General features: G+C 35.4%; 1 protein-coding gene across 1 annotated transcript in view; it reads right to left on the bottom strand.

Moving 5' to 3' along the window:
* The window catches only part of Chchd3 (coiled-coil-helix-coiled-coil-helix domain containing 3), a 326,073-nt gene that overhangs the window by 249,410 nt on the left and 53,422 nt on the right, over window positions 1-23,241 (bottom strand). Inside the window, exon 3 of the mRNA XM_004626581.2 lies at window positions 4,708-4,789. Within this exon, the coding sequence (XP_004626638.2) occupies window positions 4,708-4,789 (82 nt within the window). The remainder of the gene's footprint in view (window positions 1-4,707; window positions 4,790-23,241) is intronic.

Genomic DNA, 23,241 nt, shown 5'->3' with positions numbered 1-23,241 from the left:
GAGGAGGACATACTGCAGTGCCTTTCCGCTGGATACACTCTGAAACAGCACACACTGTAGATTTTTAATCATACTTTATAAAAACACTCACAAAAAAAGGACTTCAAGAACTGGTGTAGAAAATAGTCCAAATGATGGGATAAGCATGTTCAAACCATGGGAGAGTATTCTGAAGGGGATTAATGGCAATGTTTTTGCTACAATAAGTATTTCTAACTTAAACTGTATTTTTTTTTTGCTACTTCAGGCTGTGCATTGCCTATTTTGATCACACTTCATATTCTATTTGACACTTAATAAGCAAATCTAAGATTCCAAATACACTATAAATTTAGAGGGGCATGATTTTTATTAATTATCCAAGTCACTAGAAATTTCTATCAAAGACAAATAAATCCATAATAAACTAAGTGGGAAGACCATGTGTAGATGTTATTTTTTAAATGAGAACACAGCATATTTACACATAATGCTTATAATCAGCTCTGTTGTCACTGTGGTCCTAGTAACAAACCTTTTCAGGATGCTGTGTGCATGCCACATTGCATTAGACTTTAAAAGGAGTTAGGGTAAATTTTAAATGGCCTAATAAAATATCTTCCGTCTAAGTAATTCACAAAGGGGCTCTAATATGTGGTGCTTCCAGTCAGATGCTGAAAAGGAGCTTCTGTCCTAGGTGGAAGGACACTCAGAAGTCACTCCAATCTGATAGATTTCATGGTCGTAAGTACGCATAGATCGCATTTCACCATTGCAGGACACATATTCTGACACATTCTCACATGCCTAAAAGCAACTTACAGACCTGTGCAGCGGTCACAGCTTGCATGTTGCCAAGCATTAAAATCTGCAGAATGGGTATCAACACCTTGAAAAACTCCTAAAAACAACCATGAAGGAATAGAAGTACCGAACACTAGAAGTAGAAGTATCGAACACTACGTCACCAAGATACTGATGGCACAGAATCTTATACTGTATGGAAAAAAAAGACATCAAAACACTGAATCCAAAAGTGACCTCAAACAATGAAACCCAATGTGACCAGGTCTGAAGAATATTTTAAATTTAGGTTTGCTACTATGGGCACAACTGACATTTTAGGGCCGGTAATGTTTTGTTGCTCCTGGGTAGAAAGGGGGGCAGAAAGACTCCCCTATGGATTATAGGATGTTTATTAGCTTCCTTGGACTCTGGTGGCTACATGCCAATAACACCTAACAAGTACAACAACCAAAAATGTCTCCAAATATTGCCAAATGTGCTCTGGAAATTAAAAATCTCTGGGCCGGTAAGATAGCTCAGCTGTCCAAAGCGCTGCTGAGACAAGCTCAGGCAAGCACGCAGGGACTCCAGTTTGATCCCTGGCACCACATGGCACACCAGCCCCACCCCCAGGGTAGGCTGAGCCAAACACACACACACAAAATATCTCCCCCAGTAGAGAACCACTGCCTTAACTAATTTATTTTGCTTACTCTTTTCTTTTTATGCATACATAAGTGACATGTTTTTAAAAATCTAAAATTAGTCTTGAGGCACTATTTCAGCAAGAAAATCCTAATAGATACAGTACTGTAATTTGCAGCAAATTTTTGGGGGGTACCTCTTAAAATCCATACCATCTTCAATTCAATGGAATTGAGCCACCCACTATCCATTTCATTTTTTTTTTGAGCCTTCATTCTGATCTCCTGAGCAAATACTTTCCACTGTGTACAGCAGTAGTAGTACCCAGTTCTTTGCTAATAATGTTCTACTCTTCCTTCTGCCTCCTACCTGACATGATTGTAAAACTTTCCGTTTCCTAAGGTAAGCAGAGTTAAGCTTCAACTGTCAACCAAAGAAATCTAAGAGATACAAGATGCTTATCTGAGATAGATAGATAGTAGGCATTTCAGGATCTCTCCCTCCCACAAAGTTCACCTACCTATTAAAAATTTTATGGTTTTTCCTGGTAAATAGGGGAGTAGGTGAGACAAGAGCTGCTAAAACTATGGGATGGGTTATAGGGATTCGTTTTACTTTTCTCTGGTTTTGAGTAAACTTAAAATGTACCATGATTTTTTTTTAAAGGGAGGATTACAGGAGTTGGAAAAAATAATTTCAAATATTTTCAAAACAAAGAAATGATATTTGAGGAGCCAGATATGCTTATCCTGATTTGAACATTACACAATGTATACATCTACTGAAGTATCATATGCTACCCCATAAATACATACAATTAGTATTTTTATGTATCAATTTTAAAAATGATGAAAAGGGCTTTTTTAAAAAATGCTGGTAATAATTGTCCTATAAAGAAAAATATCGCAAGCAAAATGAACTCTGAAGCCTTTTTGTGCAAGTTTATTCAGAGCTTCAATTTATGCATGCCCATGTTCAGATCTGATGTGCCAGGAAACTGGTCTACAGTTCTGTGTGCATTGGAGGTGAGAAGAGGAAAGCGTGGTAAGCAGGGCGTGTGCAAGTGACAGTACAATGGCACAAGAAGCCATTTTCTAAAGCTGCTTACAAGTCTTTATTCAAATATACGCAACAGACAAAATAATGTACAAATGCTCTGTCACTCCAAAAAGTTGCTTTAAAAAGACTGAACATAAAACCGCCTTAGTGCTTTTTTCTAAGGCTTCTTCTCTGGTGGAAAAAAAGAAAAAAAAAAAAAAGTTATTGATTCCTTTACGAACCATCACATAGATGAACACAGACTTTTTTGCCAAGATTTGACAGCTGGAAGTTTTCATGAAGGAGGCTTCAAACAAAACACTTCTTTAAAAAAAAAAAAAAAAAAAAGAATCACATATATAAAAGATATAAAAGCAGTACCACCTTCTACTCTCCTTAAGGGTGACAGAAAAGAAATCCTTTATCAACAGTCATTTGTCCAGGTTAGAGCAAGGCTGCCAAGCCCATTCCACATGAGATATGAAATCGGTTCTCACTGGCACCTTTTATTCATCTCATCCACTCTCTCTTTCATAGACCAAGGCAGAGCAAACAGGAGTTGAATAATGAAGAAACACACACACACACACACACACACACACACACACCCCAAAGACAGTTATTTTAACAAAAACCCTACACTACATGAAACAGAAACAAAACAAAGCAAAACCTATATGAAATATAACAACCAAAGTAAATTGGAATATAGCCAAAAAAACTTCTTAAAATAAAATTGAATTAAAAAATAATAAAATTTCAAAGACAAAAAGTTCTACCATAACATGCTGATCTTCTGTTTCTTAAAGAAAGTGATTTGAATTTTTTTAATATTTAAACTTCACTAATTATGTACTCAAATCTACTTAACCCAATAAAAATAATAAAATGCTACATGGGAAACAACTGAAACACACAGACCCTTTGGTAATACTTATTATATCTAGATTTTTTTAAAACCTAACCCCTAAGCTTTCTCTACTTTCTGAGAAATGGAAGTCCTAATCTATAACTTATATTCTGATCCATATGTTTTGTGCAAATTGTGAGTTAGCTTAGCAATTTGTCAAAAGAAAAACATATATGAGAACATTTTTCAAACCTATCATTTTGGGGATGAAACACTTCAGGCTCAGAGGATAAATTACATGTTGAAAATCCTACGGCCAGTGAAGACTAAAATCCAATTCAAAGATTCTCTATATTAGCTCTCTCACACAAAATAGGCAGTACAAAGCAAAACAAAGCAAAAAATACACACTCGGAATCTATTCAGAGGTAGGCATGTGTCTACTGCTCACTGTAGAAAGACATTCCACATGACCATACAATGTGCTCTATGCTGTATGCAAATGTCAGAAATAGCACAGATGGGAAGCACTTGACTATCTTGGATTAAAATGTATTCACACATTTTTATGCATAAGTATATACTTCAATGTCTTTAAAAAGTAGTGTTTTTTACCCTCCAAAAAAAATTATCTCTGCCACTCTGTACACTGTTTTTTGGTTTTGGGGTTTTTTCTTCAGCTCATAGCTCTTCAATATCTTTTTGGGTCAGGCATAGGACTTACTTGACTATCTAGTATTCCCATGTAGGCACATACTGTGGTTCAAATATCCAGTGCTCTGGTATGGTCATTTGGATTGCTTCCAGTATTCTACCATTAAAAAACACTTCAGTGACCACTCTTCACTACTATTCATAATAAAAACAATAATAAGATGGAAGCACATACATAGAAAAAGATCTAGAGTAATAAATGCTAAGATTAGTGATTACAACATGGAATTATATAGTATTTTAATTTTCAACTTTACAAATTTTTACGAACATCCTAATTTTTAAGTGAGTATGATACTAATTAGTGCTTTCATTCAGGTACTATGTATGATATATGATGTTCATTATTAGCTACAAAATTATATAAAGGCAGACAATTTAATTTTTAATCTTAAAATATTCTTGTAGACTTAGGAACTACACAGAAATCCTCAATATAGTCCTTCAATATTGAGAAAGGAAAGCTTAATATCCATTTACTTATTAAAGGGTAATGATAGTTTAGTCAAGTTTGCAAAGAGGATAACATAGGACTCTAATAACCAGAATCCAAAACCAAAACTGGTCAAGTTTGTATGCTTAGCACATGAGAAGTTCAATCGTACACAAATATGTCTTACAACAATCATTCTTCTCTAAAAATATGTGATGCATATAATAACTGCACCAAAATCTCAAGATACTATGAAACTCACCGTTTCTGATTCTCAGATTCTTTCTTGGCTTGCTCCAATGCCAGTTCTTCAGCCACTCTTCTTTTCAATTCTTCATCAGAAACTAGAATTCAGCCAAGAGCAAAAGGAGATAAAATAAGTGCCTTCCTATAAACAAAAGCAGGAAAATGCTCAAGAAAACAAAGCTAGGATGGAAATGAATGGGGAAAGTTTTGGCAGGTGGTCAGTGTCTCCTCGGAAATTCCTAGGCTTTATGGAAAAGACCAGTGCACTTGAGCACTAATTTAATCAACAGTTCCCTCCCTGATGACCAAGATATTTCCGAAACAGCGTTTAGAATAATTCAAGGAGCTGCTTACTGCCCAGTGAAGACTAAGGCATCACAACACAAATTCTTTAAAATGATGCCCTTCCATTACAGTCTGACAATTACATGTAAGGATAAGGTAGCCTGCAAGGGAATTTAGAGAAGAAAAAAGCAACAAAATCTTCTCACTTCAGTATTTAACAAAAAATAATGTGTTGCAGACAAAACTTGTATTTGCATTAATTTTTCCATAATTTATGAAAAAGGCACTTATGATTTATGAAATTTGAAAACTATATTTTCTAAAACACATGCCACGCAAATTGAAGTGCAAATAACTCGTGAGAGACAGAGTAGTCCTGAGAACACAGCTGGAGCTTCCTAAATACCTGGTGACTTAATTTGAAACATCTGGTCTTCCCAATTAGAAGACTGTGTATGGCATGTTTTGTAAAGCCTCTTTCAATTATGATGGTAAATAAAATGGACAAGTTTTACATACTTCCTTAAGCACTTTCCATCAGACATAAGCAAACAAGTACCCCCTCTTTGTTATGAACTTACTACCTAAAATTATGACCAAGAAAGCACCAGAACTTCAGCATTATTGCAAAACATTAAGCCTATTAGATATAAAACTAGACAGTACTCTATATACTTTAGACACATTAGTGATAATTCAGAGATTATATTTACCTTGCCTCTGGCATATGAGAAGAAATTAATATATAAGGCACACACAACACTTTCAAATTCTTAGCTCACACTAAATAATAAAGAATGCAGTTGAGAAGTTGAAAGGATATTTTCTCACTGAAGTGTATTGTCAGACAGCAACAACAGCATAATATTGGAATACCATGAAGAAAGTGAAACCATAACCCATAAAATCGGAAGAAAATACTTGCCAATCATATAGTTTCTGTATATAAATGTATAAAAACACAATATGCATAAAGAAAACACCTCATAGTTATATAAGAAAAAAGACAAACCAATTAAAACTGAGATAAGGACAATTAAGGCATTTCTGAAAAGCATGTATATACAAATGACCAAAAAGCACATGAAAAAGTTGCTTAACCTCCTTAGTCATTAGTAAAACCACAATGACATGCCACTTGAATTCACATGATGGACAGTAAGTGTTGGTGAAGATATGGAGAAACTAGAACCCACATATGCTGTTGATGAGAACATAAAACCACATAGCCACTGGCAGGTCCTCAAAACACTACACAAGGTTACAACGTCCCAGAAATTCCACTCTCAAATACTAGATATACTAAACCAAAAACATGTCTACACATCCCTTCAAAAAATGCTCATGAATATTTATAATAGAATTCTTCACAATATCCCAAAAAGACACAATCTAAATGCTCATCAGCAGGTGAACAGAAAAAAAAAAAAAAAAAAAAAAAATGTGCTGTCACAGTTTAACAGTACTTCATAAAAAAGAATGAAGCATGATACATACTCCAACACAGATGCGTTTCTATTATGCCAAGTGAAAGAAAGCAGACACAAAAAGCTATATATTATATGTATCCATTTATATGAAATACCTAAAATAGCAAATGTAAAAATCACAAAAAATAAAATAGCCAACTAGCAAATCTATACAAAAATCACTGAAGTGTCTACCTGGGACAGGACAAAGTAAAGTTAGGGAATGATAATGAAGAAGATGATGATGACGACTATAAGTTCATGAGTATACAATTTCCTTTCACAGTAGAGAAAATGTTCTAAAACTAGATTGTGTGATGGTTTATTGTATAAATATGCTAAAAATCACTGAACTACATGTTTTTAATGGATTAATTTTATAGCATCTTAAGTATATTTCCAGGGGGGAGGGGCAGTCAACAAGGCCAAAAAAGCAAAGGAAAAAAGAAAGAAAGAAAGAAAGAAAGAAAGAAAGAAAGAAAGAAAGAAAGAAAGAAAGAAAGAGGAGTAAGAAAGTAAAAAGAAAACTAGGAAATCAAGAAATAGAGGAAACTAGCTGGTCAAGTCCTCAAAGAGCCATCTGGGGACTTTGGGAACATTACTGACCTCTCTCAGCAGCAAATTTCTCAAAAGGCTCTTCCTTCCAACACTATTCTATGCTTCTATTTTGCTTCTCTCTCACTTCATGGTCTGTAACATGAGAGAGATACAAGTCTCTGCTTTGAAAAGGTCACATTAAAATCTAGAAAAACAGTGCAGCAGAGTAGTCTATCTGCATTCAAGCAAATCTTAAGAGTTTATTACAAATAAGAATGCAAGTGACAACAGAAAGTTCATTTAAAACAATGCAAATAACAGCAGAGAATTTGCAGGGGGTAAGTAATACCTCAAAAAAAAAAAATGTCTTCATAGTTTGTTTTTCTACTAGACAGGGCTTGGGTAAAAAGTTATCTCCCTGAATTTTGGTTTCATCATCCAAAGATAGGACACAAATGTGGGCTTACTAGCTATGAAATACTAGAGTACGCACTCTACAAGGTAATGACTTTCACAATTTAATCTATTCAAGAGAAGTAAAATTGTGACAAGCACTTTGTTCATGTTTTACACATACAGCAGCTCTATTAAAAGCAAAATTTAAAACAAATATTTAACCTAATTAGTATTACCTAATCAAACAACACTCTGAAATTTAACATGCCGGTTAGGATCAACACACTATCCATCTATATAAGCAAAGTCATGCTACTTCTCAATCAGTTCAAATTACAACAGCAAAATTTTTCTTGGACAAAATTCAACATTTTTGTTCAAAACTCATTTAATACAATCATTTAAAACTCGGATTCTGTAAGTCTTCAGTATACCATGTCTAAGTACGAAGCAATACAATCAATTTTCTAAGTTAGCTGATAAAACAGATTCAGTTCTTTTTGTGGTTTTTGGCATTTTCCCCCCAACTTTATCAAAATGTAACTGATAGAAAAATCATTTATATTTAAGATATGCAACCTATATAATGATCACCAATTAAATTCACAGATCACATTTATTATTTGCATGTGTGAAGTAGAAACACCTAAAATCTCCTTTTTTGTCATATGTCAACCATAAAATAAAGTCTAATGTAAGTTGTGCCCCCCACACCTTCCTCATCTTATACCTGAAGGTCCGTATCCTTCAACCAACATACGTCCATCTCTCACCCCATCCAAAACCTCTGGCAGCCACTGTTCTACTCTGTTTCTAGGAGTTCAACTTTTTTAGATATCATGCTTAAGAAAAATCATGCAGCATTTGTGTTTTGGCATCTGATACAACTCATTTGCCATAATGCTGTAGTTTCAAACTGTGTTTTAAGCCTGTTATACAGAGAAAAACTCAAAGGAACAAAGAGTTTATCACTGAGATATGATCAACCAGAAACACAAATGATAGGGTCACAATTACCAAACAATGAACAGCTTAGTGGATGAAAAGAAAACCTTGAAGGTGAGACAGTGCAGAAGCAGTGGTATGGGAGAAAAGAATCCAACTCAGTAGTCTGCTCCTCCTTCCCCATACCATTCTGCCTACCTTTGTCAGCCCTGCCACTTCCAGTAGTGGAAGAAGAGATCCAGAAGAGACAAGGCAGCATCATCCAAGTAGACCACAAGGGAAGAAAGAAAAATGGGAACAGGAAAGCACTGTAACAAAAAGGGCAAGAAAGCTCCAGAAAGAAGGTTCAAGTGGATAAATAAATTGGGTGTTACCACTTCTGGTCAGTGAAAGGGCTAACACATAGCTGTCTTTCTAATGCCCTATTTCCAGAAATGGAAAGAGGGGGAAAAATCACAACTTTTGGTTTCAAGCCCAAGGTCACACCTGAAAAGTAAACACCTTAGATACAATCAAGATTTTAAAATAACAAAAGATAAAACATGACCTAGCATAAAGAGTCAAAGCACAGGCAGGAAAATAAACTACGTAGTAATAATAGGCTTTGAGCAGATCTGAGCTTCATGTTATTTGTTTTTAAATCAATAAAATACAGACAACGACAATATATTTCTTCTGATAAATCTGATCCAAAGTGCAGAAGGAAAACAGATACGCTATTTGGACACCACTATTTCAAAATGGCCTTTTGAAAACACTTTCCATCTCTTAGGATATGAACATTTTCTCAAATAAAACTGTTATTAAACTAAAAGGTCACTGTTTCGGGATGGGCTACTTGAAGGGAAGCACAAGAAAGGCCAACTTTGCCTATTAGCGCAGTGAGTCTCGAAGCACATCTTTAGTTAGGAACTGACAAAGTTTGTGAAATGAGAAAGTAAAAATGAGAAATGTTCAAGCCACATATATCAGTTTTGCCATGGAAATTTGCAAAACTATTTCAAGTTCAGTAAATATGGTTCTGTGACTTTTACATGTACACACATTTTCCTTTTAGAATATGTTAAGGCAAAAGAATGTTTTCTTCATATACTTGTACCCTGTACTTTTTAAAATCTCAAAATGGACTTTAATTTCTTTCTCAATAGCAAATGAATCTTAATGAACACAAACATTGCCATTTTGCCATTTTGACCTGAGACTGACCATAAAACATACAAGGGAAAGTTAAACACTGCAATTGCTTGGTTACAGCAAATTGGCCTTAAACTCTATTTGAAACCATTATTGAAAGTAATAAATATTTGAATTATTAAATACAAGTCATGAGTCCTAATAAATTTATTTTTGTTTGCTTGTTTTTACTGAACAAATAGGTTAGCCAGTCCAAAGAATCTTCTTTCCTAATCTCCAGGAATCTCTTAATTCTCTTAGATATCTATATTTCTAAATTTGGTATTAAGATCAAATAAGGAACGTCTAGACTCCTAACCATATACTTAAAACTTTAACTTGATGGTCCTAAGAGATAGTGTGGCACATAATCAACTTACTTGTTCCATGCTGTCTTAGTCACTTTTCTCACTGAGACAAACTACCAGGCACCAAAAGTTAAAGGGGAGAAGGTTTATTTAGCTCACAGTTCACAGACAGTTCAGTCCACAATCAGCTGGGTCCATGGCAGTGTGGCACATCAGTTTGCAAAGGCAGAAGACAGCAAAAGAAATAAGGGAGAGAGGACAAGCCTCTTTCTGTGCCTTAATACTGTATGCAGGCTACCTGCCCTAGGAGAAACGTAACATTCACACACTTAATCCTAGCATTAGACCACAAACTAATCACAACCTTTAGATTCAGCCACGTCTAAAAAGCCCAACACCATGACTGCATGAGGGTTTGTGGGGGACATCTACACATAAACAAAAACACATGTTATATGACTTTTGCCAAATTTCCATGTTTTCAGAAAATGATTAAACTAGAGGGTGGATGACAACAGATACTAGAAAGCACTTAAGATAGACACTTAAATAGAAGACAACAATGACTCCAAGAGATGAAAAGGATAAATTCACCATCTATGAAAACAATGAAAGCTCAAAAATGCAACCACAATCTGAGACTTACACAGATTCCTTGGATCTCAAGGGTTGTGTCAACTCCCTTAGCAACTTTCCCAACTGTGATTCTCCTTTTCTTCACTTTCTTTGCATAAACTTACACATAAATTCCCTCCTCAATTGCAGTATTTCTTAAATAATCTTTATAAATTGCCAACTAAAAGTTATGGCTTGCCACTCAGAAAAAGTTCTTTTGAGATTTTTTTCCTTTCCTCCTTTCTCTTCTTGGTTTTACTATATGCAGATATATGTCATGTCCAATTATACAAAGCCTATTATTTTCTAGGCTTATTTTAAAACACCAAAAGGAAACTATGAAGATACACCATGAGAAGAAAATAAATGTACATGATTGCATAAAACATAAATGTATGTGATTATATAAAGCAAGCAAATTTTAGATGATTCTGACTCCCCCAGAACTGGGATAGTTGAACTTAAAGCTTGTAGTATAAGACATAAACAAATTAAATTTTCAGCTCAATAGAAATATCCATTAATTTTATAATTCCAATAAATTCATTAATATGAAAAGAGAATTTATTATTTAAAAATAGTAATAGAAGCATCCATGCAATCAATGAAATTCAACACACAGTATATTAGAACTAAATGACTCACAGCATGTGTTGCAGGATAAATCTTGCCCTGCTCCTTATCTTCTGAAAGGCACAGGGTTTGATTGGAAAGAGAGTCCAAGATGATTAAGATAAATCTGAGGGTTTAGAAATAAATAGGTAACCATTTGCCATTTGTGGCACAATCTACATGGCAGACACACCTGACTGAAGCACACAAAAATACACACACAAAGAAAGAATATATGTTCAACTAACAGTAACCTAACTTGTACAAAGAAAACGCATCCTAAGACTGCCTTAAGAAAACTGCCATTTATCTGCCTATCTAGCAGTTTAACTGTGGCTACTTACACATTAAAGTTAATGAAGACGGCAGAATGAAAATTCTTAACTGCGCATTAATAATCATAAATATTGTATCATAAGGCACACTGTTACAAAGAGTTTGGCACCCTAAACATTAACAGCATCAAGTTAATGGCTCATTTTGTAGTATTACTGCTCCATCAGGATTTATATACCTTTGTATACTTCTAATTTGAATGGCATAATATGTAAATAGTGTCCATTTTATTGCTTGCTTCACAATAAACATTCATAGAATCCAGCTCCATGTTCCATTCTTTGTGAATACAAACATCAATACAGGGCTGCAGAAGCTGTAGTGTACAGCAACAGACATGCTTATAATTCATATTCTACAGTTTTCACATTTTTAAACCAACAATTCATAAAACCAGTATTGAGAATCAGATACATCTAGCATTTCATGTCTTAATAACCTGAATAATAGTTGCAGGAGCTCACAAAGCCCCTAGGAAAATAAGATCTATAATTTAAATTAAAAAATAATAATTACCCCTGGATATTGCTTTTTGATGCATAGCTTAATTTTTTTGTTTCAAAATGGATATATTTTGTTCACTGGGAATAACATTATAAATTAAACAGCATTACCTCCCAATCCCAAATGAAGTACAAAAACAACGCAAACCTGTTTTCCATTTAATCGAAAGAGTTAAAGGTTTCTTTAGGAGTGATAAAACACACAAAACACAAAACTGGAAATGGAGAGTCCAAGTCTGGTCTTGGCTTTGCCACAATTTGGTTTTTGTGAATTTGTTCTCAATACTTCATTGCTTTAGGCCAAGACAATCTCATCCATAAAATTAGGACTCAAACTAGCAAATCTCCAATAACTGTGCGGAGGCGGTTTGGGGGTGTTGTTGTTGTTGTTGTTTTTGGGTTTTAGGGGGTGTTTTGTTTTGTTTTGTTTTGTTTTGTTTTGTTTTGTTTTGTTTTGCGGTACCAGAGATTGAACTCAAGACCCTGTGCTTGCCAGGCAAGTGCTTATTCTATTCAGCTATCTCCCCAGGCCCCATGCCGAGGCCCCATTAAACACTGTGTTAAAATGGGAAACTGATGGACTGAATTCAAGCTTGAGCCTCCACTCACTTCAGAAAGTTACTAAAAGGGTAAAGAAATAAGTTTACGGGAGGTGAAATACATTGTCACTTGCTTTATAAACAACGCAAAGGGGGCCTAAAGAGAGACAATACTATGCAGGCTTTGTATGGTAACACCTGCCAATGTTCAACAAAACCTTGTTAACTGATTTGTTGGATCAAACACCAGTCATTTGATAAAAATAAGTCACCAACTTTGAGGGCAACTTGGAGAAGATTTAGAAAAAACCTAACATATTGTAAAATCATACGTAATCTAAGAAGAAACATGCGAGGCACAGATAGACAGACAGACACAGAAAGATCTGTTCCTAGTCCCTCTCCAACACAACCCACCATCAGGTTTTTGTTCCTGGCTCCTCTTTTACAGGAACCCTGGGGCTATCACCTACCTAGGAAATGAGTACCTACATGCTACTCAAAAAGGAAAAGCTGCAAGTGCAAAGGCCTGAGTTCAATCCCCGGTTCCTCCAAAAAAAATAAAAGGAAAAGCTTAGGTATTCATTATAGGAATATTGTACTGGGTATAAAATTTGTTTCAGGGCTGGAGAGATGGCTCAGTGGTCTAAAGCACCTACTTGGAACAAGCTTGGCAAAGCACAGGGACCGCGGTTCAATCCTCCAGCATCACATGCCAGCCAGCCCCGCCCCTGGTGGGCTGAGCTGGCCACACACATACACACACACACACACACACACAATAAATAGAAAAAAAAATTCGGTTTCACTGTTTGAGTGCCATTTTCTGTTTTCTAATCAACCATATGATTTTTTTTTAAAATTTTTTCCCAAATTAAGTGACCTCTGGATATAATCCAAACTAAAGAAATCCAAAAATTCACTAGGTAGTAGATCCACACTGATTTAATCCTTATATTAAAAGCTTTAAAGAGATAAAGGTACACAAAACAAGTCCTACCGTTGAAGAGACAACAGGAGATATTAAGTCACTAAAGTTGTGCTACTGGAGTACTGGAGGGAGAAAAATCAATAAAGTCAACTGTGGTTAGGAGGCAGGACTTGCACAAGCTCCAAAATGAGATGGAAAAGAAAACAAACAAAACTTTTTTGTAAGTAAAAGCAGAAAGGTAAATTACCTACATTTCGGCAACATTGGAAACAAGGCAAAAGTTTAGAAATATTAAGAAACCAAATATCCTGGATAATTAGAAAATCTGGAAATAATTTAACAAAATAAAGTAGATGGAAAATTTAACCCAGTAAAGGTTTGCAGACAAACCTAGGTGCAAAAGTATAAGAAAATATATGATTCTCAAAGTGTAACTCCTGCTTTAACTCAAAGCAGCAGCACCTCCATGGAATTTGCTAGAGACCTACAAAATCTGTAGATGGAGTCCAGAGTGTGTAACAACTGCTCTGGGTGATCCTGACACACAGTGAAGTCTGAGAACCACTGGCAAATGATGAGGAGGTCCTCAAGTAGGAGACTGAAGATAGAACCTAGGGCATATTAGCTTCCACTGGGAAAAACCCATCATCTAAGACTGAGAAATGAGAAAAAAGATGTCAAAGGTACGCTAAATACTACAAACTTAGCATCGATAATAGTTAAGTAAAAAAAGGTGAAGCTGTTTGGGAAAGAAAGACAATGAGCTCAGTTTCAAGACATATTTAATTGAAGGTAACGATAGAACCACCAAATGGAATTATAGGTAACTTGATATCAGAACCCAAAGGTCAGAGCCAATTTGAGACTTGGGTAGAAATGCTGACTTGGGGATGGCTCTTAAAGATCTGGGCTCAGTGAAAACTCCAGAAAAAAAAAATCTATGTACAGGAAAGAAGTAGAAACTAAAGAACGGGCCTAAAAATTTATCAGATAAAGGAAAACAGTAAAAGAAAAATATTATTAGGGATAAAGAAGAAATGGAATGGAAAGGAAGAAATGGATCAAGGTAGGTAGCACATGAAGAAATGATAAGAAGACTTAATCACATGTGCCAACTCTGGTCAACTGGCAGTAGCCGCCTGGGGCAGTGTGTGGGAGGACTCGGAGGCCAAGTCCAGGTTCAGTGAATTAATGTCTGTCCTGGGCACAGGAGGGTGATCTGGGAACACGACTGACAATTACCTATCATGCCATGGAGCACATGGAAATTAGACTGTGTGAACATCAGGATCAGGGGGAGGAGAGCAAAGGAAAGCAGCAATTACAGGCCTGTTCACCAAGTTTAGAAATGAAACAAGAAGGGGTGGAATATTATAAATAAAAGATAATTTCACAAGTAGAAATTGAAACATTTAAAAGGCAGATATAATCAATAATCTGTTTCTAAATTATAAGACACTGATGAATACTAATCATTTCTCAGAAGAAATTTAGAGAATACAATATATCACTCATAAAGTGCAAACTGTTCAATGAAGAGCAACTAAATTAGCATGTATATATTATACTCTAGTCCATTTTCTATATGACCACTTTGATTCAGGTTTCATAGCACTTTTTTAAGGAATACCTCATAAAAGCAAAACAAAGCAGAAAAGACTATTTCATTTCAGACGCTTAAAAAAACTAACTTTACTATTAATAAGCTCACATAAATTACTTGTGTTGGTGAATAAAACATAAAATATCATTGTTATCTAAATTTATAAATCAATCTTCTTTCTTCCTATTATTATAAGCTACTGTCTGCTTTCTTAGCAACAGATAGTATACTTCCCAAATCTATTATGCAATAATTAAACTTCTGCATTGAACTTAGAAACTACTTAGTCCTTTAGGCTCTGATCAACACTGCTTTTTATGGAAGACTTTAAATTTATCTTTGTATATAAAGTGCAAGCAAATCAAAAAGACTCAAAAATATGAAAATAAAATCTATCTTCTAGTCCCCCTAACTTTCTACAGTCTGGAAAAAGTCAGCTAAGCTCTATCTCAAGACTTTTATGAATAGAAATAAAATTTGTGACTCAATTATAAAGATAAGTAGAGTCATTTTTGTAAAGATAAGCACAGTCACATGTCTACATACTGGACCTCCGCTAGATAATAGAAATGGTGGAAGCATCCCACATTGTCAGACCTCTGGGCTTTTGCAACTTCTTTTATAAGCCATTAAGACTGAGATGCCAAAAAGAACCTATTTAACACACTAGCTAACCACTGCAGAACAATGGCTCCTCCTGGGAAGTTTTAAAAAAGCAATTCAGATTTTATACCCATGCTTAATTCATATTTTATTTATGATGGTTCAAATATATTAATATGCCAAGACAGCATAGTACATATTGGTATATTTTTCATTAAGCTATAGTGCAATATCCTGAGCTTGTTTTTTTATTTAATTCACATGTTATAATTAGATCAGCCTCTTTTGAAGTTAGATTATAATACCAATGACTCTTATTTTTCTCTTCATCAGAAAATAACAAATCTCCACTCACTGTTCAGGAAACACCATTTTCAATGTATTCATAAGTAGTTATAATCTCTAATAAAGCCAAAACAATTCTCTGTGAAGCACTAAGCAAGCTCTGTGGCTTAGATGATCACGGCTGATTTTACCATCTTTAAAATACAAGAGTATGCACAAGAATTTTGAGACCAAAGCATGAAGTTCTTTCATTTAAATGCAAGAATGTATTTAACCTTTTTTAAAAAATAAAATAAATTATCCATAGTAAAGTCAGACTGAATAGAACATCATAAGAAAAAAATTTATTCTGATTATAATCATGATTCACAAATCTCGCTATCATTATATACAGAAAGTGATGAAATTTCTCTTTATCATTAAGTGGCGTTTCATTTTCGTAACTTACTCCATGTGCTGTATAAAGTTTATACATAGGTTATCATTCCTGTAGAACTCCTAGAATCATATAAAATAGCAAGGAAGAGGCCGGAGATTTAGCTCAGTAGAATAAGTGCTTCCTGGTTAGTGCAAAGTCCTGAGTTCAATCCCCAGTGTCCCCCCAAAAAAGGGGGGGATCATAAAATAGCAAGGAAAAGCAGGTTGTCCCATTCAAGCCAATGGTTCTCATCTTTCTGAGGCCCAATTCTTGTTTTTGATGTTTGTTAACCTGCTGGGGATCCAACCCAGGGCCCCATACATGCTACACAAGTGTTCAACCTCTGGGCTACATCTCAGCCCCAAGTTGCACTTTTTAAGAGCAAACATGTAATTACTATCTTAAATGAAACAAAAAATAATTTCACACAAATCTTAATATAATGCCCTAAGTACACTATTTTAAAAGAAATAAAGGAAATTAATTTATAAACATAAAATAAAATAACAGCACTTGACTACATAAATGCTGAACTACCAAAAGATGTAATGAAAGTCTAAACATCGGGTATACGTGTCAAACCACCACAAATGCAAAAGCTTTCAGTACTGCTACAGTAATTGCACTTCTGGAAAATTTAGTCTATTTTACAACCATTTTCCAGGCTGGGTAAGCAGGCTTTCAACTGCAAGAAATTCATAAGACACTCAGGGGCAGAGGATACAGATAATCCTTTGAGATGCAAAACTACCCCAGACACAGTCCGACATCCAGATGCCTGCTGTGCAGCTAGAGACCAAAACTTCCCCACGTGGGTCTACAGTGCCTAGAGTAGTACAAAGCTTTCTAAGTCCCCCAGTAGTGAGCACCGTTTTAGTTAGGATAAAATATTCACTCTGATGGGAAAAAAACATGGAGGTTCTTGGTGGTTTGTATGAACAATGACAACAGAATTATACACTAAAATTAGTATAGACCTTTCAAATACAGATCAAAATCTGGAGATGAAAACAAAATGCCTCCCCTCACCTGATCTCTTCTTTCAGGTGCCCAAGTATTACTTACTAGCTTCCTCTATTTCCACATTCACTAAAAACATTTTCCTAGTCTCACTTACAGAGATCATCTTAAATCTCATTAGATATATTCAATGACTGCTAATTTTCTACTTGTCTATTTTTTCTTTTTCTGTTCTGATATTTGAAGCTATATTCTAGAAGGATGAGAGCTCCCTCAGTACTCAGTGGAAATAGAGAAGGTGAGTACAGATTGCAGACTGAAGGAAGATCTCAGGTGGCTATGAGGATATCACAAGAATGTACACAGATGGCTACCACAAGATAAAGTAAAGCCCATCTTCCTACAACCCCTCAAATGCTTTCACTACTAAACATGCATACATGCTTCCAGGTTAGTCTTTTTTTTTTTTTGGCGAAGCCAAGAATTGAACTCAGGCCCTTGTACTTGCCAGGGAAGCGCTTATTCCACTGAGCCATCTCCCAAGCCCCCCACCCCAGGTTAGTCTTTAAGAGAACAATCCACACACATTTATTCTTAAGCTGACATGCTTCCCATTGAAACTACATGTCAAAGCTATTGACCAATTAAAACTACATGTTTCATAGGTGACAATATCAAAATTAACACTGAAAAAAACAGATCAATAAGGCCATATCACTGTTATATTCAAGGAAAACAAGAAAAGGATTTAAAGTTACTCTAAATCAATTTAAAATAATTCACAGAGATTCCTTTTTGAACTTAATTGAAGGGTTTAGAATGGAATAATTTATCTATAAACACCAAAAATAAACTGCTTTCACAATAGCATGCAATATGAAACTACCAAGAATAAACAGCAGGAAGGTAGCACCTTTAGCAACTGGATCCCTCTTTTACAAGATTTACTTATTTATTTGGTACAGGGTCTCACTACGCAGCTTGTACTCATAGTGATCCTTCGGTCTCAGCCTCCCCAGTATAGGGATTAGAGGTGTGCACCACCACGCCCAGTTTCAGCGGCGGGCACAGGGAGGGGCTGGCACAGCATTCAGCGACTGGGACCGAACCCAGGTCTTGGTGCTTGCCAGGCAGGCGCATAGACCACTCAGCTATCTCCCCAATCCTGGATCCAGTCTTTTAAAAAGTTATCAGACAGAAGTCCCTAGGAGAATGATAGTACCTTAATGAAACTAATAATTACAACATCAACTGATTCTCCATAAATAATTTCCAACATACCTGATGATTTCATAAAATAATCTACTAAGTAATTCTAAGGGTTTTTTTCTCAGAGAATTTTCTTACCAAAACCCTCCCAAAACTCGTTCTATACCCCACTTCCCACCAGTTAGTGTAAGTAAACGTAAGTCTTCTCTAATTTGGTAACAAATTGTAAATTAAATTATCCCAAATAAGATTTAACTACGAGTTTTAATGCTTCTAAACTGTTTAAACATATTTTATCTATTTATATAGTTGTTCATAGAGAGTTCAACAGGAAGAAATTAATCTAATATAGATATACATATGTAATACATAAAATCCTTAGAAGAATTGTATAAAATGTTCAGATTTAGCTGGGCACAGTGGCACATGCCTGTAACTGCAGCACCATGGGAGGCTGAGGCAAGAGGACCCAGTGTTTAAGAACAATATGGGCAATTTAGCAACTTAGCTTTCAAAACAAAATAAAAATTTTAAAAGGCTGGGATTCAATTGACAGGGCAATGTTCAGATTTAAATTTACATCAATCTGAAACATAAGCTACGAAATAATGAGAATAGTATAATGTATCATAACTGAGAGACTTTCATCTAATTAGTCACCACTGTTGCGTGTATGTGTTGTGGGCAGTTGTGTATAAATCACACATTGTGCAATAAAACGTGTCATATTTGATTCAATTGAGGTGAACAAAGTTCGATGAGAAATGCAGCAAAATAATTTTCACAAAAGAACCAGGTTTACAGAGACCCATGTCCTCCCAGTTCTACCCTCTGTGATTTAATTTCTTATTTATAAATTATCAGTAAGATTTCTCTTGTAGATGAAATGTAGTGAACTGAGGAGGTAAGTGAAGGTCAAAAGTGGACACGATTACACTGAAACACAATGCAACTGAAAAACCACTAGCATTTTATTTTTAAAATCCTGTGTGATATAATGTAACATTTCAGCGAACTGGCACTATATTTTGCAAGAAACTGTTTAAGCTATATATTCTTCACAATGTCACCATACTAGGAGTTGCAATTTAAACCTACAGAAAAAATTAAATAAAATGAATTTGAGTGTATCTTCCACCACATTTAAGACATGGCTTGATGTCCAAGTCCAATTACAAATATATTTCAGGTTCTGATCATCAAGGTGCATGTATTTATTATAAATGAACTTGACAGTAACAAGAATTAATTTCAACCTCTTTCACTGCCTTTGAACACTGCTAAAGTCATAGATTATGATGAATGATAAGACAAAAGGGTAAAGTAAAATTGATGTTGATCAAGTGTCTTCTAAAAACTCATTTTCATGACCAGTTTAAATGCCTATTAAATCTTCCTCCTATAAACATGAAGGCTGTTGGCAAAGATAGATATGCAGACAATGAGGTAAAGCTATATCTATCTTACACACAATAAAATAAAGAGCTGTGTTATGGTTTGTGTCTAGTTGTCTCCCCCAAAGCCTCGTACAGTCATGGGGTGGCTTCTGGAGTTTGTCATTAATTTTTGTGGGTGTGGATGCTGCACTTGCCCTGGGGCAGGTAATTTGCATTACAATGTAAAGAGGGGAGAGAGGCTAGCTAGCTGCCCCAACTGCTGCCCCTCCTTTGTTCTCTGCTCTTTCTGGCTGCCATGAAAGGTGGTTCTGTGCCATATGCCATTCTGCCTTGGAGCCAGCAGAATATGGACTGAAACCTCCAGTAACTGTGAGCTAAATAAACCTTTCCTTCCTCCATTTTGGGTCAGGTATTCATCCCAGCAACGAGAGAAAAGTAACGGAGACGGCCTGCAAACACATTAAATTTCTCAAAACGAGAAAACAATCAACTTGTAAAACAGTACAAAACATAATAAAATACTATGGTAGTATCAAGAAATATGCTTTAATATTAGTCCTATTAAAAATTCTCATAAGTGAAAAGTACAAGACACAGGCTGAAGACACACTATTTGTGATAGGTTCTCCACGCAGCAGAAAAACAGGCAAAAGGAAGATGGGAAAGTGGCTTCGTTTCCTTTGAGGACATGGGAGAGAATGTGGGGGAAGATGAAGAATTCTCTCAACTAGACAAAGGGAGGCTGAGGCTTTTATGGCCTTTAACCAGGAGAGGGGTTTGAAGGGCATGTTCAGATATACCTGAGAAGCTGATTGGGGGTCTTCCCTGAGGCGGCAGGAAGGGTGAAAGGAAATTATGTCCTGGGCTAAGTTGGAGAAGAAGGGGGAGGTGGTCCTGGGAGCAAAGGCCTTTGTTTTAAGGGCATCAGCCATATTAGATGACCACCACAATGATTTTAGCAATTCATACTAGGGCCAGAACCTACCAATCTGGCTTTCATTTTACTTTTGTCTGTTCAGCACTGAAAAAGGAAAAAAAAAAAAAAATCACAAGGAGAATAAGTGCACACATATATATGGCCTGGAATGATACATGTGAAAATGCTAAGAATTATCTTTCCATTGGGGAGAAAATAAACATTTCCTTTCTCTTGGTGTACTTGACTTTTTTTTTTTTTGCAAAAAACAAATTTGTCCATCATACCATTGAAGTTATTTTTAAACAATGTACTAGCAAAATTCTAGGTTTTAAAAACATTTTTATCAGGTATGGTGACACACACTTGTATGTCCACTACTCAGAAGGCGAAGATGAGAAGACTGCTTGAGCCCAGGTTCAAGACAACCAGGAAATGTTGCAAGAGCTCATCTCTTTAAAAACTTTAAAAAGAGAAAGGATAAAAACGCTGTCAGCAATTCAATCATGAAATCAAATGTGCAAATTATGCATTTAGCTCACAGAAGTTCAAACCATACTTAAACCCAGAAGAATTGGCTGAGATTAAAATCCCTATAAGTGAGAACGATAGACCAAATAAAGCAAAAATCTTTTTTTTTTTAACCCCCCAGTCAGGCTGCCCACATCTCATTATGATACTATGTGTTTGTAAAAGAAAACTACTTTGCAGTAATAAACACAATCATGCACTTTTATTATAATAATTTAGGGAACTGGGAGTTTATAGCACAGTTTCTTTCACGTGCTATCAAGAAGCACACCACACAAGGACTACTTGCTGAAGAATTCCTCTATACATAATTGAAAACAAAGAGACTCAACATGCCTGATAAAAGATATTCAGTGGCCATATTGAATACAGGTAAAAATCAAGGTGACTCTTGTTTCTCTTTTAACTCTAGCTTTTCAAGTAGCACTTAAAAATTTTCTGTCTTCCATTTGTATTTTTCAATTGGTAACACCAATCATCCTTGTATGATGAATTATATGTTACCAAGGACACCTGATGAAAAATTCTTTGGCCACTGACTTAAGCAATCAGCTGAGGTTAAGCTAAGGCAGATAAAAGAAATGAAAGATAACCAGATAGTATTTTCCATATCATGCAACAAATGCCCCCAACATAACAGTGGCCAAGCTCTGTGGAGATCTATCTTAACATATAACAGTCACTGCCACAAAAAATCATTACATTTTGGGGTGTTCTAAAAAAATTTCTATAAATTATCCATTTTCCCTGTGAAACAGACAGAGATCTATTCTTTTAATCCCACAAGGCATAAACTATATGTGTATATGCAAAACTTCAACTGTAAATTTAAATTATATTACATTCATCATTACATTCTTTGCTGCCACTAACAAAATAAAGAATTTAATGTTCTTTGCTTGCTGATTAGATTTATGCTTGGTAGGAAATACATATCAAAATTTAGCTCTGCTTCCTTAAAATGGAATCTGACAACTTCTCACTGGGGTTTTATGGCCTGAAGTGTGTCTGGCAAAAGCTATTATTTAACATACCAAACTTCACTCTTTTAGTTGCTCAGTCAAGACACCCAATGCAATCAATGGCTAAGATGAAAGATTTTAAACACATTGTTGTATTTTTTCATATTTGTTATGGAGACATAATACCATCACTTTTACAAATCTTTCAAGACAGGGCAGATATGACAAATGATAGGACACAATAGGAGACACTACAGCTTTATCTTGAATTTAATCTTCATCTTACTTACTTGTATTTTAAAGAAAATCAACCTAAATTATTCATTCCTTACAGTAGCAGAGGAATCCTCAAATACTGTTTACACTGTTTGACATGTACACTGAAAATACCAATTCTTTTCAATTTTTCATCCATGCTGATAAATCAGGAGTAACTAAAATCCAAACAGGAATTCAGACATGTGGAAAAAACAAAAATCTAGTCTCTGTGACCAAATATTCCAATATAACTGTTCTACTTTGAAAAGAAATTGTATCTCAGTGTTGCCAACATTTTCAACACTGAAAGTCTTGACTATTTCCCTCCCACTCTAATCTGGGAATCCTAAATTACAGCTATCAAGTAACACAGAGCAAACCCCATGCAGCAACCTGCTGTCTCCATCTTCATTATCTGTCCCTCTAATAGCTAATACCCAGTTTCTGCTTGGGTGCATAGCTGGCCAGAATAACAGCCATCTTTCACTTAATCTTAGAGACTACCTGCTAACTAACTATTCTAGCTGATACAACATGAGTGGAAGTTGTATATGCAACTTGCAAGTAAAAGCCTGTGAGTACAAGCTCAGGTGCAGGTGAAAACCATTTTGGACCACAGCCTCAAAAATATGCAGTTAAGATGAAAAGTAGCTAAAATACCAGCTTTATTGGCTATGCTCAAAGATCTGAAAGAGACCTGGGGACAGATGCCTAATCCTTGATTCAGGAATGACTCTTTTTTTTTTTTTTTTTTTTTTT

The sequence above is a fragment of the Octodon degus genome, unplaced genomic scaffold (genome assembly GCF_000260255.1).
Source record: "Octodon degus isolate 3935 unplaced genomic scaffold, OctDeg1.0 scaffold00015, whole genome shotgun sequence".
NCBI classification, from domain to species: domain Eukaryota; kingdom Metazoa; phylum Chordata; class Mammalia; order Rodentia; family Octodontidae; genus Octodon; species Octodon degus.
Note: the sequence above shows the minus strand (reverse complement) of the source record. Positions and strands in the feature narration are given on the sequence as shown.